This window comes from Lissotriton helveticus, chromosome 11 (genome assembly GCF_964261635.1).
Source record: "Lissotriton helveticus chromosome 11, aLisHel1.1, whole genome shotgun sequence".
NCBI classification, from domain to species: Eukaryota; Metazoa; Chordata; class Amphibia; order Caudata; family Salamandridae; genus Lissotriton; species Lissotriton helveticus.
Genome location: NC_136072.1, coordinates 551,643,617 through 551,670,978, shown reverse-complemented (window position 1 = coordinate 551,670,978; position 27,362 = coordinate 551,643,617). Strand labels below are relative to the sequence as shown.

General features: G+C 46.2%; 1 protein-coding gene across 2 annotated transcripts in view; it reads left to right on the top strand.

Annotated features, from left to right (window-relative positions):
• Window positions 1-27,362, top strand: part of LOC144791585 (metal cation symporter ZIP14-like) — a 205,439-nt gene that overhangs the window by 50,357 nt on the left and 127,720 nt on the right. For both annotated transcript variants that reach the window (XM_078666307.1, XM_078666306.1), the window contains exon 2: window positions 21,705-21,982. In XM_078666307.1, the coding sequence (XP_078522433.1) occupies window positions 21,719-21,982 (264 nt within the window). In that variant the 5' untranslated portion in view covers window positions 21,705-21,718. The remainder of the gene's footprint in view (window positions 1-21,704; window positions 21,983-27,362) is intronic.

Below are 27,362 nucleotides of genomic sequence, written 5' to 3'. Positions count from 1 at the left end.
AGGGATTAAGTCTCAGTTTCGCGTAATGAAACCAGTTTACTCGACCAGCCACAGTGTGGGCAGAAGGCCAATCGACCTGCTCTGCAATTAGTATCAACAGTAGGAAACTATAGCAAATTCCGTCCATGGGCCACTCCATTCCACCCAACTGTGATCCTTTCAGAATTTGGTGGGTGGTATTTCCACGACCACAATTGCAGATACATTAACCTCTCCTGATTGGAGCACGGAATCATCATATTTCATGATGTGGCAAGCATATTGCAAAATATCCCCTGCACCTCAAAAGCAATCTAAGACCTATCAATTGTGTTGAGCCTCCTAACTGAATTTAGTCATCATTCCCTCAAGTCATCTTTTGTTTGCATCATTATTAATTCAATTACAAGACCGTACTTGTAAACGGAAGAAGTACTAGCCTTTAATCTTGTAAAACATGCTTTTGTTGAGTTACTTTTATCCTTATCTTGCACAATGATTTGTGAGCACTTGTTTAGGTAAAATTGGTTACAATATTATATTAAATAATTTAACAGCAATGACTATCACCTTATCCTTCGCCTTCCAATTCCTCACTTGCTCTTACAGGAAGTACATGAGCAGTGCGCTGAGTGTGTGTCCCTTACAATTTGTTGATTGCGAGCATGTTCTTGACTTTAACCATGTTTGCACTGTGCCAGTATTCATTCTTTAAAACCTGGGTTACAAATAACTCGGCTACAAGATATTTGTATGTATCGGCCCCCTGACAAAGTCCTGCACCCTGCTTGGGTACCTTCTGCTTGTTTGAGGCCCCTCCTGCCTTTGTGGTTCTGACAAGGCCATCTTTCTTTACCCTTTCATCACGCTGTTTGTTCACATTCTTGTCGGAACTTTATCAAATATTTGCCTTCTCTGCTACCCTAGGAAAGTGTGTCTCCAAACTACAGGGGGTTGTAGCAAGTTAGCTACAATTGGGAAAGCAGGTATAAAGGGAATTCTGCAGATACAAATGCGGGGCACACTAATCTCACGTCAGAACTTTTTTTGTGGCATGTTCTAGCATTTGATGGAATCAGTCAAACTCTACACTGATAATCACTGCGTTTCGATGCACACCAGTGATTTGTTGTGTTCTAAATCTCAAGGGCTTCTTTTGCTCACTCGCAAGCATCCGACACGTCAGTTTCGTGATGAAGAGTTTGTTTGAAAATGTGATTGAAACATTACTAAACTGCGCACTGAACATTTCATTTTAATTTGTTTTGAGTTTGAGGTGCTGGATGGTTCGAGGTAGATTACAAGCTCAGCATAAGATTTCACCCTGAACAATTCAAAACTATCTTCCTGTGTGTTCCAAGAGCACACGGCCCCTTTTCCCTAACGTTTGTAATGGAAACGCTCTGCCCATCCTACAGCAAGATGTGCTGTCTTCTCTGGGTGCAGGATGTTTGGAGTCACCCACCGACTGCTTTTGATCTATGTGCCTGAAGGTGAGGTGAGTGGTGTGCTTGCAAAACAGCAGCTCATGTGTGCAGTGACGTCGTTCTGTTTCACCCCATGCATGGCTTACATACCTGTTCAACTAATCAAAAGCATACCTAGAAAAAACATCCCATGAGTCAGCACGCTATGGGCGTTGTCTCCGCAGGAAGAGTAGGCGTTTTCTCTCACCATTATAATGTGTTATTTCATTTATGTATTGCAGGTGCTGCTGCAGTTTTTTTGTGAATAACAGGTGTTGTTAATACTACCCCACTGTACGGTACTCTTTTTGTTGATCTCGGCCAGGTGAAGGGTTTACTGGACACACCAAGGGTTGAACCTACTGGTTACACACAGGACGTTGCGACAAGCACTTAACTATTTTGTGGACTGAGTCCAGGTTATATGAGCTAAGTAGCAGTTGTGAGTTTGTAGGTCTAATACATCTGGTAGTACCAGCAGAAACCGCTCTGCACAAGAGCTTATGTTTACTCCCAAGGAAGGAAGGGTGAGGGGCTGGTAAGCTGTGTTTGCCCTTTGTTCACAAGACCGTACCAGAACAGAGTAATTGGGAGAATGTCCTGATCATTCTGTGGCATATTGGGGTGTGTAGGTGGCAATTGCTTCCTGAATTTAGTGGTTTACTGCCATGTGCACCCTCTACTCTCCTTAGTGCAGTGTGGAAATGTTATTACTGTTTCTATAGGGCACATTCTGCCATTTGTGTGGCGTTTGAAGCTTTCGGCAGTCCACTGACTTACCAAAGGGTTCCTGATTAACCTTGCAGACTAAAAGATCTGATTCTGTTTATGGTGTTAGGGTTGTTGTTGTTGTGTTCTGGTCCTTGTCTTGGTTATTGTAAGTTTTGTTGGTTGCTTGGCAAGTGCTTAATTTAGCCCTAGTGCTGCCTTAAAGTGCTTAGCAGTAAGAGAAAAGTGTCTTTCTCACTAAGCAGTGTGACTGATCTAGGTCTGGGCTGAGGCTGGAAGGCATTATCACAGCTCTCAAGTTTCCCAGTTCCATGCGTGAGTGGACTTTCCAGTCCAGGTTTTCCTTTGCATTTCCTGGGATTTGTAGTTCTGTTGATAATTATTAAAAGTATGTGTGGTGTCTTCTTGGTAGTAAGTGTTGTTGGATGCGGTCAAGCCAGCTACATGGCGTGGCTTACCCAGATGGTAATGGAAGGCACTGCACATAACCACAACTTATAACTCAGCCACAGTGGATACATTTTCAGAAACCCGGGACGTTGACCAGAGTATTGGGGAATGCAGGATTCAGTGTGGAATCTGAAATGTTTAACTATTCTATCTTAAAATGTTGGTTTAGCCATTAGGTTGTCATACTTTATGAATCCAGGAGGGTTGGAGACCGTGATGTGAGATATTTGATGTGTCCGATTTCATGTGGTATTTGTGTGAAAAAATGCTGTTGAAGGCCGCATGATTGTTATGCCCTATAATTGTTGTTTATGTAGTATGAAAGGAGTTATTTATAGTTAATTCAGTTGTTGCCATTTGTTGTTTCTTACTGGTGTTTGGTAGATAAAAGACCTACTGATTAAGCAATTAAGCAATAGAGGCTAGTCTGTTGGTAGCAGCAGAAACTGTGTATCTTGCTTTGCTGGTGTGGCTGAGCCAATTCCATAACGATTTGTTTTGTTAGTATGGAAAGTCTGTTCCTGAAAAGAGAAATTTTTGAATTGCAGCACTCACTGTGGTCTCAGTGATTGTAGGTGTGGTACCTGCTTCTGTTTAACAGACCAAACCTGTTCCAGAAACTCTAGTTGTGATTGACTAATGGGTGGCCTCTCTCTATTGCGCTTTTCGCTGACCTAGCGAAATCAGTACTTGGCACAACCTAGTGGCTGATTCGGTAGAAGAAAAATACTGTATGGTGCTTCATGCACTGCTTCTGACATTTGTAAACGCCGTAGAGAACATGTTCATGTTACCCACTTTAATGAAAGTCCAATGAACTATATCAGAAGGATGGAAGCCTCAAGTCTGCCTTGCCGTGGTTTGAACTGATGACCTTCAGATCACAGCAGATGTCTGCAGCAAGAGCCAGCTTCACAGTTTTCAAACAAGCACTTGGGCATAGACAAACATTGTTCATTGGAGCATGCCCGACTAAAGAAAAACGAAACTATATAAAGTGACACAAATGTGGCTGATACACCAACTTCAAAGAGGAATCTCCCCCATATTCCCTTTCAGAATTCTTGCTCCACATTTAGTGACCTTGCTCCAACATATTTGATTATTTCAATACTGTACCTAAATACATCTTTAACATAAGATTATCCACTACAATCTTATATCCCCATTACTTATTTGACTATAACCCTGGATGTCACGTGGAATTTATAATCTAAAAAACATAATTAGAGCATAGCATAGGCATAAGACCACCTCAATTCAAGCCTTCTGTGCACTATCCGCTTCAATAGATAAACATAAGTTGTCATACTTTCAAAACATTATCACTACACTTCTTCCATCCCCAGCATCTCACATGCATGATCAACAACCTACTCTCCTCCTCTCCTCAATGATCTATTGTTAACAGCTAATGACTTTCTCCACATACCTTTCAAAAATCACTAACATACAAACACCCTGACCACACTACTGACTTTTCCACCACCACCACCTTCTCAACTATAGCCTCATATTTTTGACTACATCAGTAATTTAAATCTTTCTTCCCATTTAAGCTTTCAACCCTCCCTAAGATCTATCGCACCGCTTCGGTCCTCAGATCACCAATCCTCCTGAAACCACATCCAGCATTATTATGAGTTTAACATCTTAGCAACTATTCCTCCACATTTGGCACATATCCAGCTCACCAAAATCTACAGTGGTTCCGCCTCTTCCAGAGAAATCTAATACTGGTCCTGCACTCCCTCAAATTTTTCGCCCATTAGCTCCAAATATCTTCATCTCTAAGATACTGAGTAATTGGTATTTAATCATCTTACGCTAGATCTTTCATCCAGTAACCTTAGCCCCCTCCAATCTGTTTTCCGTACACTACACACCATAGAAAACACACTTTCTCACGTTGAACTTTTTATCATCACTGTCCCCCACAGTAAACTTTTTTCCATCCTCACACTCTTGGACCTGTGCTCGGCCTTCAGCATGGTTGGCTACCCTACCCTACTCTACCCTTGTGGGCCTCGTGACCGAGCCCAAAAATGGATCACATCTTACCTGTCTGATAATGTAGTCATAGACAGCTAGAAGGTAAAGACTAAAGACCTCAACAATCCGATGCCCCCTAAATTATTGTGTGGCCCACAAGTCTCTGTCCTACACTGTCTTATATACACATTTGGGTTCCCTTATCCCCTTTAAGTCAGTGACACCATAATCGTATTTTTCTTTCAACTTTTATACCTCATGTGCAGCCTGGCATCCTGGACTGTTTCATTACCATTAGACAGCCTTACCGTTCTTCATGCTAAATTCCTCTAAAACTGAGGTCTTAAACTTTCCTTCAACAACTGCAACCCTTCTCACTTTCCCCTTGACTCGCTGAAATGTGCTTCCTTGGCCAGAAACCTTTAGTCCTTCCATGAAAATGGCAATATTTATTACCAACTAAGCATGACTTCAACTGCACTAATCAGCATTTTAGTGTTTAGAAGGCAGTCTGCCTCCACATTACTCCTCAGTACAACTAGGTACGGTCATAATCTTCGCTACCCTGACTCTTTACAATTTAACCAGATACACTGTCACAAGGCCAACTTGCTCTTCCACGGGAACCATGTTTTATATAAATCACACCCGACGGCCACACAATAGTGCTGACTATCGTACAGAAAGTATTATTCTACTACAGAGGGCGTGCTCTCCTTCGTCCCTTTAACCAGCTCATGATAGTCGTAGGCACCGTAAGCCAGGGCACCTGGAAATATGGCGAGGACCAAATTATATGGCAGAGTTGATAAAATGATGTTGCAAGAAAAGGCAAAGTATTCAGGGTAATTCAGCACATTTTATGACCGTATTACTTCATTATTTTTTCATTTTCACCCAAATTAACACTCTTTGAGCAAAGGTTTGACCTCATTAGAACCACTTTAGCATTCAAAATACAGCAATAAGCAACTGAAATGTGACCATTGAACTTTTGGGAAGGGCCTTCCACTGTGCTGCAATACAAGTTGCTGCATTTTAGTAACTTTTGACAAATGTGAGCTCGAAAATATTTTTTGTTACACTCTACAAATTAAGATATAAATTCGGAAAATCCACACTTGTGCAAAAAAAATGCTGCTGTTGTAGAATCGTATAAATCCAGTGGCCCTGCCTTAAACTAAGCTGTATTAACCACGCACTACAAAGCAGCCTCCCCCGATGTGCTATGAAATAAGCATTGACAAAGCCAGTAGGTTTTGGCTATGCACGATCTATTGGGTTTGTTAATTTTGTTTTAGCCATGTTATACAGAAGCATGGCTGAATGTAAAAAAAAAAAGCGCTATGACACCACCATCATTTATAGCACCTTTTTTTTATTTACTTTCAACAGTGGTGCACATCAGCCATGCTGATGTGGCTAAAAATGAGAAAGCCATTAGATATCGCCAATGCTTGTGTTTTTCAGCAACTTGAGAGAAAAGGGGCAAAGCCAAATTTGGTGCCCCTCCCTCCAGGCCTCTTTAATTGTCTCTTACTCATTTGGGATGAGTAAGAGGGAGTTGAAGGGTGCAAGATTCAGAAGCGCCATGAAAAGCAAAACAAAAAGCACACACGGTCACTGTCATGTTGTAGCCATTCGCTGGGCGGCACATCAAGCACAGGACACAGGTTAGTAGGGTTTATCCTTTATTAGCATATTGTACAGCTACTCGTCAGTGCGTCCGTCCTCGTCCCTGTCCTGGTCATTGTGTGTCCTCTTCCTGTCCCGTCACCGGAACTGGTGTCCGGTGACGACCTGGTCACTCTCCCATAGGACCCACAGGGTCCTAACACCCTACTGTCGGTCGCCCCCCTTATCAGGACATGACATCTCCCCCCTTGTTGCAAACAAATGTTCATGACACATTTATCATAATCACTGTCACCCATCATTGACAGCCCACATTCACAGTTACCTTAATGAAGGGGAAAGAACGAAAAGAGAGAGAGAGTGAGAGTGAGAGAGAGAGAGAGAGAGAGAGTACTTGTCATTATACATTTCTTCAATGAGTCTCTGTTGTTTACTGCATGCCCTTCGTGAATCTAGTGTCTCCATCGCTTCCTTGTCCTCTATCTTCTGCCTTCCATGTGGCTGCAGTTGTCGCTGCCATTTCTTCTTTCTCCGCCGCCTTTGTCCTTGAAATGCTATCTCTTTCTTGTTATTCGTTGTTTGTCGTAGACAGCCGTTATCATTAGTCCTGGCCCTGCGGTGCCTCTTTCCTTTATTTCCCTGGTGGCGCTTGTCCACTTTGCTCATTGCATGTCTTTGTCCTTTCTTTTTGCTGTTCTTTCTCCTGCGGTATGTCTTTTCGTGTTGCTCCTTTTTACCCCTTTTTCTAGGCTCTCCTTGTCCTTTTAGCCTTTTTTTTTCTCTTCTTCTCCTGTTATTCTCCTTATCCTTTTAGCCTTTTCTAGGCTCTCCTTGCCCTTTTCTCTTGTGTCCCTTTTTGTGTCCTTTTTTTTTTCTTTTCTTCTCCTGTTATTCTCCTTGTCCTTTTAGCCTTTTCTAGGCTCTCCTTGTCCTTGTAGCCTTTTCTAGGCTCTCCTTGTCCTTTTCTCTTGTCTCTTTTGTATCCTTTTTCCTTCTTCTTCTTCTGTTATTCTCCTTGTCCTTTTAGCCTTTTCTAGGCTCTCCTTGCCCTTTTCTCTTGTGTCCCTTTTGTGTCCTTTTTTTTTCTTCTTCTCCTGTTATTCTCCTTTTCTTGTGTCTCTTTTGTTGTCTTTGTGTCTCCTTTTTCTCTCTTTTCTGTTTCTTTTGTCCCTTCTTTCCTCGTTATTTTACTCCTCTTTCTTCTTTCTTCTTTTCTTTATTGCCTTGTAACTTCTCTTTTGCTCTTTCCTTGTCCATTTGCAATCTTTGTCCTTTTATTTCTCTTTGTTCTGCTTTCTTTCCTTTTGTTTTCTTTTCTCTTCTCTTATTGCACTGTCTTCTTTCTTTTTCTTATTGCTCTTTTTCCACTTGTGCGCTCTTTTGCCCGCTATTTATCCTTTATTCTTCAATCAAGACATTTATTTCCTTTGTCTCCCTTTTCAGGCCTTTTTCGTGCTTATCTTTCTTTTCTTCTTTATCTTCTTTTTCTTTCTATCTTTTCTTCTTGCTCGCGTTCTCCTTAATTCACCTTGTCTTATGTTCTTCTTCTTCTCTGCCCTTTGCCTGGCTTTGAAATGGCTGCTCTGTTCTGTCCTTTGATCATTTCTTGAGTCTCTATTTCTTTCTGTATGCTATGTTGTGCTCCTTTTTCATTAATTGTCTTTGTACTTATTTCTTCTCTTTTATCTTCTTTTGCCCCTTGTTTTTCTTCTTTGTTGTTTTGTTGTGGGGATCTTTAGTCCCTTTCTCCCTCTGTTTACCTTTTTTTTTTTCGTGTTCTTTAATTGTCTCTTCTTTAATGCTCTTTCACTTATTTTCCTCTTCGCCTGGCCTTGAAATGGCAGCCCCGCTCCCAATGTCCCATTTAAAATGGCCTCCGTTCTCTCGCGAGATTTCGCGATCGAAATCTCCATTTTCCTGACCTTATGATGGCCTCCTCATTTGTTTCCCACTTTCATTGGCTCAGCCGCCTGACTTAGTGATGGCCGCCGAGACTCCTAAGCTCTCGCGGGACCTCGCGCCTTCTTTTCAAAGGCCCGCGCTTGTTCTCCGCGCTTACCGCACTCTGCTGCATCTTTCCACTGTCGTTGTCTGGTGGGCTCCCGCGTCGCTCTTCCCGTCTTCCATCTCCTTGCGGCGCATCCAGGGTGCGCACCTCTTTTTTACACGATGGTGCTGAACACACGTCGATCCGTTTCTTTCCCTCGTCGCCAGTGTCTTGTTGTAGCCATTCGCTGGGCGGCACATCAAGCACAGGACACAGGTTAGTAGGGTTTATCCTTTTATTAGCATATTGTACTGCTACTCGTCAGTGCGTCCGTCCTCGTCCCTGTCCTGGTCATTGTGTGTCCTCTTCCTGTCCCGTCACCGGAACTGGTGTCCGGTGACGACCTGGTCACTCTCCCATAGGACCCACAGGGTCCTAACGCCCTACTGTCGGTCGCCCCCCTTATCAGGACATGACAGTCACCAGAAGCCTTCAGAATAAGCACACTTTTCTTTGGACCTACGCCTAGGGAGAGTGCACTGAGGTGCAGGGAGCTCCAACTCCCCACCGGAGGAGGTCGGTGCTCTGGGCCTGGGCGCCGGACTGGGAACCACTACAGGCCCTGGCAAAGTGCTCGGCCGCCCCTCCCCACTGGAGGGGGGGGGATGGGGGAATGGAGGGGGGGTGTTGGGGTTGGAGGTGCCGCCGAGCTCTTTGCTGGGCCGATTTTGGTACAGGGCCGATTCTGCAAAAACGGCCCTGTAACAAAAAACGGCCCCCAGGGACCCAAAACCGGCCCTCACCCGTGCGGCGTGCCGGGGTATTGCCCGGTGCCCGCTATGGCCAGTCCGGCTCGGCCTAATCCTCGTATATAATACTGTTCTTGAGTGTAAATCCAGGAACTAACCATAACAAAACCAGATTTGCAGGGAATAGGGGGCTGGGGGGTGACCCACATATGCACGGACAATAAAACTGTCCCTTGCCCCCTCAATATTTCCTGTTGCAAGCAGGAAATGTTAGAGACCTCTCAGTCGCCTTGAGTTTAAATCCCATAAAGTGGTATATATCATAACGTGGTATATATTCGGTCAAGCCTGCCTGTGTGCACGGTGCCTCTCAGTAACTCTACTGCTGAAGGAATCCGTTTCGGCTCTTTGCCGAAGGCTGTGTGGATGATGGCTTTTGCCTTGTTTGCGTCCAGGAGATATGTTTGCCCTTCGCTCCTCAGCATGCCCCCCTGCGTTCGTTTCTTCACTTCGTCCAGGGCCGGAGCGGGGAACCAAAAGCAACCACGACAAAAATGCTCGCCCCAGCCCGCTCCCTCCTTCTCCAATCTCTCTTTTCATCCATCCACCTAGTCTCTTCCTCTCTGATCTCTTGCTCTCTCTCCACCCCTCTTTTCTCCCTCTCTGAGCTCTTTCACTCTCTCTCTCTCTCCATCCCTCTCTTCTCCAATGTGTGTGTGTATGTGTCTCTCTGCCTTGAAGTCCCCCTATACCTGCTGCAATTAATCTTAGGGATGTGGGGGAAAGTAACAGAGGCAGCAGCGGCACTAGCTTTCAAAACCAGCGTCTAATGCCTCCAGCCCTCTGGGGAAATGCCCGGTGGAATATAAGGACGGTCCGGCCCTGTGGGCGCTGATTTGGTGGGTATTTAGTAAGCAGTGGCCACGCAGTTTACGAGAGTTACATAGAAAACCCTACAGGCAGATGGGCATAATTTCTTGCACTTGTGAAAATGCCATTGTGAACCGGCTTTGGACCGGAGCCTTTGGGCACAAAGTACTATGGGTGAGGTACAAAGCAGCTGGTGCTTGTGTTTTTTTTTTTTTTTTTTTTTCATAATACCAGCTGCGTTGCCTTCCAACCAGAGTTTTGTGCTGCGACTGATGTACTTATCAGTTGCAGTTCAAAATAACTATTGGCAGGGCGTCCTAAAAACTCCTGCCTCATTAATATGTCTGAAAACCGAGATCGCTTGTGGAATAACACAACTTCTGTAATGAATAAACATGCAATACAATATTTGCCATGACAAATATGTACACATACCAGTTATTATTATCACTATAAGTCAACGTGCTTAGTATTTTAACCATCACAAGACCATGGGGTAGCAATGCTATGCCATCCTTCCTATGTTACCCACCTCTTTGCTCCCTTTTACCATGTCCCACTGGAAAAGCGAGGTATTTCCAATGCCCTCTGTTGTCTTCACGGAGTGAACTCTGGAAAAGATCTCATTGTTCTTTCAGCTGGAGTCTTGGCTATTGCCCTACTCACACACTCAGATCCTCCACCTTAGCTTTGCCACCCATTCACCAACCCCAGACCGTGATCGACCTTCCTCTTTCCAGTCTACTTCCCCTCTGCCATGAACAACTTTTCTCCCTTTTTGGCTATTTCTGAGCATTGAGCTTTTCTTAAAAGCACAAAGAACCATTTCTTCAAAGGCAAATTTTCGCCCCCCCCCCCTATTGAGTTTCCACCTTCTCTTGTAAACTGGATTCAAACCAAGGACACCTTTTTGACAACAATGCATTTTACTCATTTTTTAATCAATCAATTCATTGAGAAATCACTTCTTACTGCCTTTCTAATTGACTCTTACAATGAAAACCAGAAAGCCACTCTACTCTCGGCCCATCCAATTGGATTTTATCTCGCTGCACGGATTTAACTCCCTGTGTTCTGGTTTGGGTTCAAGTTTCTTTTTAAACTACACTATAAAAATATAGAGTGCTATAAACCATATATGTAGATGTGCAGAGAGTAAATGCTATTTATTAATTTCTAATGTGAGAGGAAACCATTGACACATGAGAGGTGAAGCCTAGAGTGGGTCACGACCCCCCTGCTACCAAAGGCATTACATGGGGTGTGAGAATATATTGTGACATATGTTAGGTGCTTATGTCAATTACACATTTTGTAGGTTTTTTATTTTTGTTGCTTCACTACTCCATAGCTACCACCACTCATTAAAAATGAATATGCCACATATGCATTTCATGATATTCCATTCAATACTTCAGAAGTTGTGCATAGAGGAGTGATGCTCAGACCAGCTTCAGACGTCTGAAATGATGACAGCTGTATGCATGGAGCATCAGTCTGTGAATGTGGTTGGTTTAGCTCGTGTCTTTCTACAACTCATCCACTGACGTAACAAAACTAGAGTGGGCCACCCTGCAAAGTACTTGGAGGGGCCCTCTCCAAACTCAGTCGGTGGCTCGTTGACCAGAGTATTGTGCTGTGGGGGCCTCCTAGAGCTTGGGGGCCCCGCACCACGGGGCTTGTGTTACGCCATTGACCTCATCCAGTATGCTGCATTTCCTGTTCATTTGTCCGAGGCCTGTACCTCCTTTGGCACATCACTTTATCCTGCCATGCCCCCATACCCAAGCCCTTGCTTGAGGCAGAAATCGTGCAGGTGGACACAAGAGTAGACTAATGTCCTGTTGCCCTGAAGCAAAAGCTCTGGTACGGTACTGAAGTTGATGATGCGGCAGTGGGTTTATAAAATGTTTTTGGACCTTTGTACAGTAGTGTAACCAACTTGATACACGTCCTCTTCCATATTTCTCTGCCATGTTGCACAGACCAGCGGCTCCTCTTCTTGGTTTCATCCCTGAGCTTAGCACAAGTATGCTTTGGGAAGTAGCAGAAACACTGCAAATAGGTGGGTCAGTAAGACCACCAAGTGCCACTTGCTCATCGGAAACCGATTATTCAAGATTAGACCAACCATAAAAAAGATTGTTCCCCAGACAAGGAAAGTATGGACATCACATGACTAACATATCCAAGCATCTGAGGAACCAACTCCACCGAGCTGGATGGTCCAAATAGTCTCAGGTATACAGATCCACCTAGAAAAAGGTATTCTTAGCCAGATTAAACCACTAGCTAGCAGGTTAGATAGAATCATAAATGAATTAAACAAACTGGGTAGGACCCAGGATATGATTATGAATACCAAACCACCAGACAACACGGCTATGATGGTTACTAGTTCGGATCCTCAGCCCCCCATTCAAACTATAAGTGCTAGCAGCAAGCAATACACTGTTATGCAGGCACCAACCATTTTAAATACAGTAATGCCATTGGGTGCTGTCAACAGTCCGGGGGAAGGGACAATGGGTGCACACAGGGGGACGAGTCGGGCGTCATTGCAACCACAAAACAATAAGCTCCCCACTCCTAAACCAGTAGAGACACACCACACAAGGCGGGAGTCTAATGGAAGAAGTATCAGTCCCGTGCCAACCATAAACCTACCCCCTGAAGCTTGCCCTTATGTAGTTGTACTGGTGGGGGCCCCGGAACTAAAGCCTGAACAGAAAGAAACACACACCGAACTCAAAAACAAGATAATAAACTGGCTAAATCAGAATAGACCACTGCCAGATAATAAAAGTGGGGAGATCCTGCATGTGAGCAGGGTGAACTGGCTAGGCACTAGAAATAAAGACATGGTAGGCAATTGTATAATTGTGAACTTTAGGGACACAAGCTTAGTGGAATATATATTAAACAGTGGCTATACAATTCAGAAAAGCACCATAAGACCTCGGCCACTGGGATATTTTTACCCCACGCAACGTGTCATCTATGATCCAAGGCATACTTTTGGGAGACCTGGGATGGGCTCTAAGGCGCTCAGGGATATCCATAATACCCGGGAGGGTTTGGCGCAAAAAGAACAGGGTTCAGCTGATTGGATAAACAGATTTAGCCCTTTACTGTCCCTTGACGCGAATGAAGGACTGTCCAGGTCAGTGGACCACCTAGTTAAATCAATGGGGGTGGAGGATGAAAAAACTAACCTTCTGGAGATGACAGTATTAGTGTCAGAGGTGTTTGATAACGTTAACCCATTACAACCCCTGGATAGAAATCTGCCTAATGTGCATGTAAATAGAAATAGGAGGACGTCATCAGAGTATGGGGAACTTAATAGTATTCCAGAAGGCCTTACCTGGGAAAATGAGCAACAGGTGGCTCTAGTACCCCAACCTATGCAGGGACAGGGGGCACAACCTGTGCTTGTAAGGCCTGAGGTGGGGCTAAACATCGAGACCCCGAGACTAACAGATATAGCTAGGGAACAACTCGCAGAGGGGGGACCAAAAATATTATCATGGAATATAGCGGGTTTGGCGGGGAAGTTTGATAACAAGGAGTGGCGACAGTAGAGTGGGTTCCAGATTATCGTTTTGCAGGAGACTTGGGCGGTAGATAGCACCCTTTACCATATAGCCGGCTACAAATGCTTTTTTGTGCCAGCACAAAAAGCTAGATCAGGAAGAGCAATCGGAGGGTTAGCACTATATGTAGACCTAAACCTGGAAGGAGTTTGGACACTGCCACCCTGGTCTTCGCATACCCTCCAGGGGGCACGAATTACCGGTGGTGGGTTGAGGTTGATTTTATTCAACATTTAAAACACGGGGATGGCAAAAGGAATTAACTTTGCAACTCAGGAATTAGATCATAGACTGAGACAGGAGTTAGCTCTCAAGAAAGGGGTTGTAGAACTTTCTGTACTAGTGATGGGTGACCTAAATTGTCATCTATGCCCAAATTTGTTCCCTCTGAACAGAGATTGGTCATATTGTTCGACGGAGAAGGGTCCACATTTTGAACACACGGTAGAGGGAACAGCTCTTAGTAAGCTCCTAAGAACGCATGCTCTGGAACACACAATCGACCTGGCCAGTTTGGAGAATGATGGGTCCCTGACCCCGACCTTTAAAGGAAGAGGATGCACCTCGTACATAGATTACATTTTAGTGTCCAAACTCTTTAGAAACTGGATTAGTTCTGTAAGGTTTGAGTGGAGTGTATTTAGTGATCACAGCCCTCTGGTACTAGAACTTCTACACCGAGGAAGACCTAAGAAGAGTTTACACCCGGACACTGAGCTGAGGGCAACTGATCCGGGTAGACGGCTCAGGTGGTCAAAAATTGATGGCGAGGTATTCTATAAATCCCTATTGGCCAAGGGGCAAAAATTGATTGAGAACTGTCTAGACCTAAAGTTAAAAGGGGAGCTCCCTGGTCGGGGCGTTTGGGTCCGTTACCAGTTTGATTGAAGGTCTACTTAAGGCAAAGGGCCCTAGGGGGAACACCTCCCAACCGAAATGGTTTGACAATAATTGCTCACGAGCCCTGAGAGACTTAAAATCTAGCCTGAAATCTAATCCTAGGGACAAACTAAGAATAGTTCACTGTAGACAGACCTATAAAAAGGTTCTGAAACCGAGAAAGAGCTCTCTTCAAGCTGAAGCGTGGGCAGACTTAAGGGAGGCTGGTGAAAAAAGGGACCTGACAGAATTTTGGAGGATAATTAACAGGCCATGCTTTCAGGATAGTACCACCCCTAGGATAGGGACAAACATCTTACCCGAACAGTGGGTGACTCATTTTGAGGGTCTTTATAATTACAACCAGGACACAGACTGGGAGGGGGGGTGGGATGGAAAGCGGAGCACAGACGCAGAATTTTCCCTAGAAGAAATTATCAAGGGAATCCAAGGCCTCACTCGTAACAAAGCTCCAGGCCCCGATGGCACCCCACCGGACCTATATTTGAGCAATATAGACTTATGGGCCCCCATTCTGACGAGGGTATTTAATGCAGCTGTTGAGTCTGGATTGACCCGTTCATGGGCTACTGCAATAATTGTCCCCATCTTCAAGAAGGGCAATAGGGACAACCCCCAATGCTATAGACCAATCTCATTGATCGATGTCTCAGCCAAAATTCTGGGCCGAGTAATCTTGGAACGGCTTATGGATTGGACAGATGAGCATTGCATTATTGCAGATACCCAGTACGGTTTTAGATCGGGGAGGTCCACTAGTGATCAATGTTTGAACCTTTACATGCTGGTGGCAAAATACACCAAAGCCACCAATGAAGCCATATACATGGGGTTCATGGATCTAGCAGCCGCGTTTGATCACGTGAACAGGAACAAGTTATGGGCCATGATGAGTAACATGGGTATTGACCCAGGTCTGATTGACATCCTCAGAGAGTTACACTGGGACACCACTGCCAAAGTCCGCTACAATACGGAGGGGGGGAACACAGAACCCTTTCCGTGTACTAGCGGAGTGAGACAAGGCTGTATTCTTGCCCCCTTTCTATTCTCGCTTTACATCAATAATTTAGAGAGGACCCTGATTGCCTTGAATACAGATTGCCCTAAAGCAGACACGCGTCACATACCGGTGCTTTTGTACGCGGATGACGCGGTCCTGCTTGCCCGCACCCCGAGGGCCCTGCAGTGTCTAATTGATGGATTTGCTAACTTCATGGACACTTTAGATCTGTCGGTGAATTTAAGCAAGTCCTTCGTGATGCTGGCAGGCACGAATCCCTGTAGGAAGTCTTCATATAAAATCGGGACCCACACTCTAGTAAAGGTGCAGTCCTTCTCTTATCTCGAGCTGCTTTTTGATGGGACATTGAAATGTAAACTTTTGGTAGAAGAGCGGTGCATAAAACTCATATCTTCAAATGGTGCCATAACAAACTTTGCCCGTAGGTTGGGCCGCTGGTCCCCAGAACAAGTCATGAACCTTTATGGCTCCATAAGCAGCACGAAAGCCATGTATGGAGCTGAAGTGTGGGGCTTTGTGGATGCCAAGCAGTTACAGCTGGAGGAAGATAAATATCTACGAAGGATCTTAAAAATCCCTCAGAGCACCCAAGCTATAATTGCGCATAGGGAATTAGGCAGACCATTCATGGAGGACCAGGTTATGCTTAGACCAATCATGGCATGGTTAAGAATCTGTGGAAATCCGGAGGCAGTCCTAAGCAGACAAATAATGAGAGACTGTCTAAATAGGGATAAAAGTCTACAGATTCCGTGGTTAAAGTACATTAAGGACACCCTAGAGGGTCTAGACAAGAATGATCTTTTTAGCAATCCCAGTGCAATATCGAACCTCGACAAACTGAAGATTAAAAAAAATGCTGCTTGATTAGTTTGCCACACGTAGAGTAGGAGTGGAATCCTCCAAACGCTCAGTTAGTGCCCATTGTCTCATCAATAATAGTGATGGGATGGAACCTTATTTGTATCTGATGCACAATGCCCAGGATCGGTTCTTAATGTCTCGTTTTAGGCTCAATTTATTACCAAATATTCTGGCTGATCCACCAGGTTTTACTTTAACAATTGAGCAGAAGGGTGCCTGCGGCTGCGACAATTTGTCTCCGCCGAACACCCTTCATTTTGTACTTTTATGTCCTTTTTATAGGATGCCCAGACAGAAATTTTTGGTAGATATCTTAAAACAGGCGAAATTCCGTCATGCTATAGTTGCCTTGCTCTTTTTACAAAGAGCAAACGACATGCGCACTGTATGCTGTATTATGAATTTCATTAAGGTCTCAGTAATGTTGAGAAACACTAGAGGACTGAGTTAATCAATGTTTAAGATAAAATTAATTTCTACCTATTAACTGTAGCGGCGATTTTTAGACGGAGCTCAGATATTGTTTTTAATTGTATTTTTTAAAGTGTATATATGTGCTTTTATGATGTTTTTTAATCATCGAATAAAGATTTTCTGAACTAACATATCCACCCAGGAACCTGATCCTGGCCAACCAACAAGGATGGTAGGCACGACCACATACACCACTATCTCTCACTATAGGTCATTCCACACAAGGCTAAAGTGCCTCTACACAATCGCAGCAACATGGAAAGGGAAATCGTCTACTCATTGTGCTCAACACGAAAGTTCATATGTTCTATTCCTTGCCTCTGTTTGCTGCACTGACCAGTACATTCTTAAAAGCACAGCAAAAGATCATATTATAAGCCCATCACTCTGGTCACGAACAACACTAAAACACTTTCTACAAGGGCAACACTAAAATTCAACATCCTTACTTCCAAGCACACCCTTTGGTGTAGCAAGTATCTGTCAGCTATAGTTCATCAGCTCCTTACCAGGAGCATGAAGCATTCCACATCCTAACTATCATAATGCAAAGAAATGATGCATTGATAGGCATTGAAAAGGAAGTAGAATAAAGATGACCGTAGAAATACCCACGAGACAATAATTTAGAAAAACACAGACTGTCACATCACAGGCTGTTACCAGGACCGAATACTTATGTGCAGTGTGGACTGGGTCCAGACCAAAGTCTCAGGCATGTTTCCTACTTTGTTTATTTTTTGGCTTGTCCTTTCTATCTATATTGGGTTCTCGGGTGGTTGCTCTGTCCTTCTCATCAGTGGGCCTCTGTGCTTATAATGTGTCCTTTGTGCTCTTGGACTGTATATCTAGTCTTGTTTCTTCTTCGCTTTCTTTGTTGTTCTCTATATCCACGAGTTTTTGCTCTGTGCTATGGGCAGGTCACCCTGCGATGTATCCATCTGCATACGTAGGTCAGCGTGTATTACCTATGACTGCACGTCACAATTCCCCATGTTATTTTGCGCAAGAACTGTATAACCTAGGAAGATGAAGATATTGCAGAAGCACAGAAGAAAGAACCAGTGCTTGAAATTCTAAATTTCAGAAAACAAACTAAACTCTGCAATTGTTATTCAGTGGCAGCATCCAAGATTTACAATAACATTCCTCTGGCTTTGAGGAAGTCCCCTTCATACATCATGGTCGTTCAAAAGGGGAATGAAAGAACTTCTATCCCAACAATAAATTACTACTTTCCTCTATTCCACTCCTTGGACATGCCGGATTCTCTGCTGTAGACCGCAGCCTACAGAACTGTATCCGGATCCCATTTCATTTCTATGTGAGACATTAATACCCACTTTGAACATGGCAGATGTGCTTAAGAATCCCTGCCACTCAACGGTTTTTAACCCTTTCACTTTGAGCTGTAGCTGCATGATTGATTCTAAAAATGTACTGTACAATGTCCTGGTATATTTAAGTAAGTTTGTTATAGCTCCGTCTTCACTCCTATGTAAAGCTCTCAGCTGATATCTGCTTGAAGTGGTCTACAAATTATGACTGGTTATAATCTGTCCACTGGTCATTTGTCTCTGCTGTTTTAAAGGGCTAGGATCTGTCTCTCCCCCAGCTAGGTCCCTTTTCCAAAGGGGCTTGAATTTGTACTTCCGACAAATTTCTCAATTGTGAAAAGTGTGCTTTATAGCTGGGATATGAGGAACTGGACCATCTAGTTGCAGCCTACATGCACCCCCCCCCCCCCCCTTCCATTCCTCCCGCCAGATATATGTTGGTGGCCTCCGATCTGCCTTAGAGAGGGGAATGGCAGCTGCACTTCTGCACCAGGAAGGGCCTCCTCTTCCTTGCCCGCTCCATAACCAAACAATTCTCCGAGATTCCGGAACTGTGAGGTTGTTCCTGTATCTCCGTTTATCGCTGGACAGGTTGGGGTGGGGCTGGAGTCCCTCTCCAGTCCAGAGCTCTCACTGTGATGCGTTTAGGCCTGACTTGTCAGCGCACCTCACTGAGACCTGTTACGAATGGAGAGTTAGTTCTCTGGGCATTGGTATAGCTCACTCTGTTAACACATCATACACATGGTATTTATTGGCTGCTGCTTGGTGCGTTATTATTCCGCCAATGACGTAGTTGCTTTGCAACGCAAGAGGAAATGATTTACATTTCAAATCTGCCTAAATTCTCACACAATGTTTAACTCGTACATATTATCGTACATATTATACACAAAACGTTTTTTGGTTTTTTTTTGCATTCTTGTTCACTGCATTAGTTTTCCTTCTATTTTAGTCAGGACTCGGAATACAAGCGAAACCTAGTGTAATTTTAATATTTGTTTAGTAATGTCGGCATTGGTATAGGATCAAACAAAGCTAGCTGGCAAAGGAGCTTATTTTCCTTCGGTGTATAAGAATCTCCCGTCCCCTCGGCTGGTGGCTGTGGACAAAGACGCTCTTTATTTTGAGCAGTTTGCAGTGTAATTTAGAACACTCGCCTCTTTGTAAACTAAGCGCACGTTGGTGTCCAGCGCAGGGTTCGCTTCCTGTTCACCCCCCCTAATTTGTGTCCCTTGTCATAAAGTCTTGCCGCCCACAACCAGCGGTGTCACGTACTGCGTTCCAAGACGTGCTCTCTGGGAGACTTCATTTGACTCCGTGTGTGTGTGTGTCTCGCACAGTTGAGCGAGGCCTGCTCTCCTTAAACCCTCCCTATCCCTCCACCTTAACCTCCAAAGCTGGTTGCAAGCAAGGCCGCGTGAAATCCGCGTAATATGCCTTTGTGCACCTAAGCGAAATGTCTGCAAATTTCGGGTAGTGCGAAACTGACATTGGCTGCTGCATTTTAGCACGAAACCCGTCGGCAAGAGGATTCATTTAATTTGGGTGATCAGATTTTCAAAACAAACTAGCATTGACAAAGTCAATAAGTCTCACCTAAGCAAGAGATATTGGCTCCGGGAAGTTGGAAGGGTTTGGGCCAGCTTTGTTTCTGGGGACGGGTTTTGCAACGGCGCTGCAATATCGATCCCTAGTATCAAAAGCAGCAAGCCAGCTTAATACACTCACTTTAATTTCCAGCCTCCCAAGGCCAGCCAGTGTTTCACACTTGGACCCCTCCACCACCCGCCCCCCCCACCCCCCTCCAATACTCCCCTTGGAGTAGTCATACTTTTATTTATTTATTTATTTATTTATGCAGTTTTATATAGCGCGGACTTTACCCGAGGTGTCAGAGCGCTTCACAAAAGGAACAGACATGGAACATAATGAGAAACCTTACAAAAGCTTACGTTACAAAAATAATAGTGACATTTGTGATCAAACAATATACATGAGGTATTAAAAATTGTGAGCAACCAAAAATACATGAGGTAGTAAAGATAATAGAGACAGTTGTGAGCAAACCGCATACATGGGGTAGTGAAAGTTGTGAGCAGCCAAAAATACATGAGGTAGTAAAGTGACAAGTGTGCGGTTACAAGAGAGAACAAAGTATCATTTTAGGTGTAATACTGCAAAAGGTGCTAGACACTCAGGCACACTTGCTCACAAGGCACTGTGAGGGGGCCGGTCCGACAAAAGTTCCAGGGCTGCTTTGGGTTCCCAGTCCAAAAAGCTGAGACCAACTCTTAAAATCTTTTCTCCAGGTGTACGTCAGCAAAAATATTCCAGTTGCAGTGCTTTTACAGATAACTTGGGGTGGTGTGGGAGTAGTGTAATTGTGGGGTAAAGTATGGAATGAAAAATAAAAAAGTAGTTCCGTAAATGTGGAAGGTACAAGTTGTCCATAAAACTAATGGTAATAAGGCTGTGTTCTGAGTGTGTGTGTGTGTGTGGGGGGGGGGGCGTGGGGGGGTAGTAAATGGGGATTCAAGCAATTAAATAAAAAAGACGCACCCAAATGAGTGACAATAAGTTCAACCACTGGTAGGTAACGTGCGACCTCTTTTAGCCCACTTTATTTATTTATGCGTTTTTTTATATAGCGCGGACTTTACCCGAAGGTGTCTGAGCGCTTCACAATAGGAACAGAACTGATACATGAGAACATTACAAGTGAACACATTACAAAAGCAAATGTTACGTTACATGAGGCAAAAGTGACAATCGTGAGCAAACAAAATACACGAGATAGCAAACGGTGCATTACAGGAGGAATAAGTGACGTGTGCAGGTTACAAAAGCGTACAAAGTACAAGTAGGGGTATAATACTGCAATACATGGAGGACACTCGAACACGAGCAAACATTACGTAGGCAATGGTGGCACTTGTGCAAGTATCGAAAGCAAACAAAATGTAAGAGGTAGCAAACAGTGTGTTACACGAGAAAAGTGACGTGTGCATGTTACAAAAGAGTGCCAAACACAGGTAAAAGGGTAGTACTGCAATAAATGGCAGACTCTCAAACCACAAGAACACACTGGGAAGGCACTTCCATAGTCATGGAGAATAGAGATTTTCTATGTTAAAAGGTCTTCCTTCAGATAATAGAGAGGGCAAGACCAATAGGTCTTTCAGAACCAGGCATCTTAAATTGTCCGATAAGCAAGAGCTAAAAAACACCAGCATCTGAAACCTCATACTTTAATTGTAGAAAATAGGACCTAGAAGTGAGCTGTATTTATAGGGCTGTGCGAGGACCTTTTCTCCCGAAGCGAAGGGGCGCTGCTGATGAGGCCTGGGCTGCTTTGGCAGATTTGTGCGGTGGTTGCAGAGCTGGAGGGGCAGTGGTTTCAGTGTGCCCGGGATGGAGCAGATCTGAACCGAGGCGCATTGGCAGAGAGAGCAGCACTGTAAAACTATAGGGCCTGGATGCAGAAGCGCACGAGGCCTATCGGCCCTGGCGTCGGTGGTGATTCTGCCCCCTTCGCTTGCATTGTGTTTCTGTTATCGGATATGCGCTGTTTGTTTGCCTGTGTTTTGCTGAATGAGCACCCCCGCCCTCTGCCACTGAATGTAACCGTGCATGTGTCTGTTTTTTCCAGGACGCCGTGTCACCATGACCCCTCGTGCCGGCTGTGTGCTGCCGGCGATCGTTTTCTTTGTGGCTTCTTGGCACGCGGCCCGCTTCGAGGAAGACCTGACGAGCCCCCCCTTGGGCGGCATCACAGCCTCCACCTTCCTGCAGGACCTCCTGCACCGCTATGGCGAGAACGACACGCTGTCCCTGCAGCAGCTCAAGGCCCTGCTTAACCGCCTGGATGTGGGCGTGGGCCGCGAGAACGTGTCGCGCTCGGAGCCGCAGCGGAGGAACTTGACCAGGGTAAGTAAGGGGTCTTTACCGTGTGCGCCCACTCTGGGGAAAAGTTGGGACCGTTTGAACTTTGTGCTGTGTAATGACGCTCAAAGCCCACCAGACACATCCTTTTTTTTTTTTTTTTTTTTTAATCTTTTTATTGGGAGACATGGCATGTAAAACAGTCATACAACACAGAAAATGAACTTAAACTTCATACATGTCATATATCCACATTTCCAAACTAATTATCCACCCCACCACCCCCCACCCCGCCACAGAGGGTCCAAACAGGGGAGCCGGGAAACCAACAGAAAAAAAAAACAGGATTATACAAAAAAGAAAAAAATAGAGAGTTCTCCTTACTCAGAATTTAACCAGTTCTTTAAAGGTTCCCACATCCGCTCACCATCTCTCCTGGCCCTGAGTCCTCTCCTCTCATATACAGACTTTTCCCATTTATAAATATTTAGAAGTTTGCTAAACCATATATGTATTATCGGTGGTACGGGGTCTAACCAAACTGTCGCTAAACACAATCTCCATGCGGTCATTGCAGCAAATAAAAGTTTGCGCTCAGGTTCTGACATATTTTGCTCAGACACTCCGAGCATAATTAGCTGAGGTGACATTTCAACTGTAAAACCAAAAATTTGACTTAAACGCTGTTCTATTTTATTTAACCATAGAATCAAAGATGAACAGGAAGCAAACATGTGTATGCTATCAGCAGCTAATTCACCACAACGAGAGCAGTTGATCCCTACAGTACCTCCCCACTTATGAATTCGAGACGGGGTTATATACAGATTAAACCAGGTCTTGTAGCATTTTTTTTTTTTTTTTTAAATTCTTTTTATTGTTGCATCAGGTGAATCATTAGTACCAGGAACAAGACATCGCGGGGGAGCGTCAACATTCCGCTCTACCCGCCTTTACGCAACTTTTGAAATAGACAGTTACATTGCAATCATCCTGACGAACTTATTTTTTCATTTTCACCCCGAACTCCCCCCCCCCCCCCATCAACTATGAATAAAGGCAGTAACTGAGGGACCTCTCCTCGAAGCCCCCCCCCCTACCCGTCTTCCCCTCCCCCCCCAGCAGCATGAACCCTTCCAACCACTCCCTCCCCCCCCCCCGACCCTCATGGCTCTCTCGGTCCTCAAAGTTGTGTGACCATGAGTATAAGCAATCCCCATGGCCCGTAGCCTTCAAGGGTACACATGCTGGAATCAGCGACCTACACACCATGTCTGTGCTTTATCCTACCACCCGCCCACTTCCCCCCCCGGACCCGCCCTCCTACTCCAGTCCATGGTAGTGCCTCCACTTGGCCCATATTTTTCTAAATTTTCGGGGGCACCCCCTAGCTTTATACGTAACACGTTCAGCTGCCATATACATATCCAGGCCTCTTCTCCATTCCTCGAGATTCGGTTTCCCAGGCGCCCCCCACAATCTTGCAATGTCCCTTTTTGCGACCACCAGGGCCAGCAGCAGAAAAATGAGCAAGTATCGCGTGATATCCACCTCCGTGGACATTCCCAAGAGCGCCAATTTGGGGTCCCTGGGTATCTCCACCTCCAGTATCGCACTCAATTCATTGAAAACCTCGTCCCAATATTCCTGTATCACTGTGCATCCCCAGATGATGTGGAAGAAGTCGCCCGTTGGGTGCTGGCATCGTAGACCGGCGGTGTTATTAACCCTCCCCATCCGGAAAAGCCTTACCCTGTCAAAGTATGCCCGATGGAGGACCTTAAACTGAATGAGGCGAAGCCTCGATTTTATGGCCACTTCTCGGGGGTGCATGAGTATGAGTTCCCAGTCTAGGTCCTCCAGCGCGCCCACATCTGCCTCCCACCTCTCCCTGAGGACCTGTAGATCACCCAACATGTTATTTGTCAGTGTTTTGTAGGTCATGGATACCGCCCCCCTCTGCATCTGTTCTTGCAGTAGGCGGCCCTCAAGTGGTGCAAACTGGGGAATGTCAGTGAGAGATATGTGTTGGGCTCCCCATGCATGTCGCAGCTGTATGTATTTGTAGTATTGGGTTCTCTGGAGTCCAAATTCCTGCTGCAGTGCTTGGAAGGTTTTAAGCTCCCCCTTTGCTATGACATCCCCAACTGTGGAGATGCCAATGTCATCCCACCTTTGAAACCCGCGCAACTTGTTCAGTTCAGTCAGCCACCTACATGCCCATAGGGGGGTTTGGCGGGTGAGCCTTTCATGCCAACCCATTCTAACCGACGCTCTGCGCCACGCCGTCAGGGTAATCCTAGTCGCGGGGAGAAGCTGGCGGCCTCCCCTCCCCCCATATAAAAAGTGGAGCACCGTCTTATTGCCCCATTTAGACCTCTCTAGTGCATAGGTGGGGTGGTCAGCCGGGGCGTGTATCCAATCGTTGATCGGGGTGAGGTGTTCCGCCCAGTAATAGGCCTCCAAATTAGGCAATGAGAGACCCCCACTATATTGGTGGCGCTGCATAGTCGTGAGTGCCACCCGGGACTGCTTCCCCAGCCACAAGAAGGAGCGGAGATCGGTATGGATTTTCCGCAGAGTCAGAGCCGGGAGGGGATAATACTCATTTTGCAGGGCGTATAAAAACTTTGGGAGTAGGACCATTTTATACAGAGCAGCCCTGCCCAAAATGGTGAGCGGGAGCGGCCTCCACCTATCCATCTCCGCCTTTGCCGCTACCAAAACTCTATCGACATTGTCCGTGTAGGAGCGCTGCACATCTCGGGTGATAAAGACCCCCAGATACCGGAAGCCTGCCGTGGTGTGAATGAGCAGCTCAGGCAGCTCCTCCCCTCGCGGGGCACCTTGTGGGTCGTATAGGACCGACTTATGCCAGTTTATAGTATGGCCGGCTACCGCCCCAAAGTCGTCCAATTCCCTGAATAAGGCCGGTATCGTCGTGGCCGGGTCGGTCACGTACAGCAGCACATCATCGGCGTAAAGGGAGATCTTCTCCTGGTCAGTGGCCGATTCCCCCCAGTGGAAGCCAGTCACAGCTCGGTTGAGCCGGATGCGGATCGCAAGGATCTCGATCGTGAGGGTAAAAAGGAGTGGGGATAGCGGACACCCCTGTCGCGTCCCCCGCTCTATCGCGAACTCTCTCGACATTCGCCCATTTACGCGCACTCTAGCCCTAGGTTTCGAGTATAGAAGTTTCACCCAGCGCTGGAACTTGGGCCCAAACCCAAACCGTTCAAGGGTCCCCATTAGGAAAGGCCAGTGGACCGCATCGAACGCTTTTTCCGCGTCCAAGGAGAGGAACCAATGTGGCTCCCTCCTGTCACAGACTTCTTGGAGCCAGTTGTGGGCGCGCCGCAGGTTGAGTTTGGTGGCCCTGTCCGGCAGGAACCCGGACTGGTCCGGGTGGATCAGGCCCGTAATTACCTGACGCAAGCGCCTTGCAAGAATAGTGGCTAGGATTTTAGTCTCAATATTTAGCAACGAGATTGGGCGATAGGAGGAACAGTCTCCACGGGGCTTGCCTTCCTTGTGGATCGGGATTATGGTAGCTAGGGCCAGGTCCGGCGGGAGGCCTCCGGAGGCAAACGCACCCTCATACAGCGACTTCATGTGACGCGAAAGGAGGTCCCCCGTTCGTTTGAAGAACTCCGCCGGGAAACCATTAGGTCCCGGAGCCTTCCCCGGTTTCAGGGCAGCCATCGCCTCTGCAATTTCATCTAGGGACAGGGCGGCTTCCAAAGCCTCACTATCTTCAGGGGTCAACTGCGGAATGTCCACGCTACCCAGGAACGATCGCGCCACCTCGCAGTCCCCCAGGTCCCTCGCCCTGTAGAAGTCTTCGTAATAGGTCGCAAAGGCCTCTGCAATGGCGCCGTCTGTGGACGCCCGCGCCTTACTAGGGAGCTCAACCCAATCCACCCACCTGGCAGCTCTCTCGCGCCTGCTCAACCATGCCATGAGTTTACCAGATTTGTCGCCAACATCGTATAGGCGATGTAGGGTGGCCAGCGCCTGTGTACGCGCCTCGTCCGTGCTTAGTTCTCTATACAGCCTTTGCGTGTCTAGCAGTATTCTAAGATCTACCTCCTCCTTCGTTCTGTGATATTCAGCCTCCCGGGTCAAGATATTTGCCTCCTCCTTCGCTATGGCTTCCGTGCGTTTCCTTCTGGCCTCCCCTACCCTGGATTGGAAGCGGTCCCTCAACACCGTTTTCATGGCTTCCCACAGTGTCACCCCGGACTGTACCGATCCCTCATTGTCGGCCATAAAGACTTTGATATCCGCTCTTATGCCCCTTAGAATTTCAGGAGTCTGTAAATCCCATGGCGACATATGCCACTGTGCCTGGCCTCTCCCCCTTCCCCGACCTATGTGTACGAACAGCGGAGAATGGTCCGAGATACCCCTCGCCCTATAGTCCGCCTCGTCTCCCGCCGAAAGCTCCTGCCTAGATGTGAAAATGTAATCTAGCCTAGAGAAGACCTTGTGGGCCCCAGAGTAAAATGAGTAAGCCACGTGGGCAGGATGTAGCCACCGCCAAACGTCAGTAAGACCGATCGTGTCCATTCTGCGCGCCAAAGCCGTCTCTGCAGCCACTGTGTGGGGGTTCCCAGATCTATCACGCGTCGTGCACATCACGTCATTGAAATCCCCCCCCACAATCTGTATTGTGTCCGCCGTGTCTAGCAGAATGGCCGTGATCTCCTGCATTGTTCGTGTCTGTAATTTGGGTGGAGCATATACCGACAGTAGAGTGTACCTGCACCTCCTCCATGTCCCCTGCACCCCGGCAAACGAGCCCTGTGGGTCCAGCCATGTACGTGTGACTGCGAAAGGTGCTGTTTTCCTAACTAGTATCGCCGTGCCCCGTGAGTCCATGGTGTAACCCGCGTGTGCCAGAACTGTGTACTGCCCGCGCGCTAAAAAGGCACAGCGGTTCCCCCTCAAATGCGTTTCCTGGAGGAAAACGATGTCAGGTGCTACTCGTTTAATATATGCAGTAACCAGGCTCCTCTTAATTTTGGAACCCAGTCCGTTTACGTTCCAGGTTAGCGCCTTAACCCCAGCGCCATCACCGTGAGGTGTAGCTAGTGTACTCGCCATTGTTTCACTTGAGGACTATCCAGCACCGGGCCCCAGGGCCGGGACGGTGGCAAGGGTAAACTTTCCCGAACTTGCTGCTGCTGCTGTTTTTTGACGAACTTCCCCCCTCCCTCCCCAGCTCTCTCAACAACCCCAACGTGGGGTAACATGGTAACAAAGCCCCATCCCGCTCCCCCCACCCCACCTCCCTCCCCTTCCAGTTGCATCCCCATCCGGGTCTCAACTATCCACGGGAGTAGGCCTGTCGCCCTCCCACACATCCCACCCTCAATAAACCTCAACCAGTGCTAAAAAACACAAAAAACAGTACTAGGGGGGG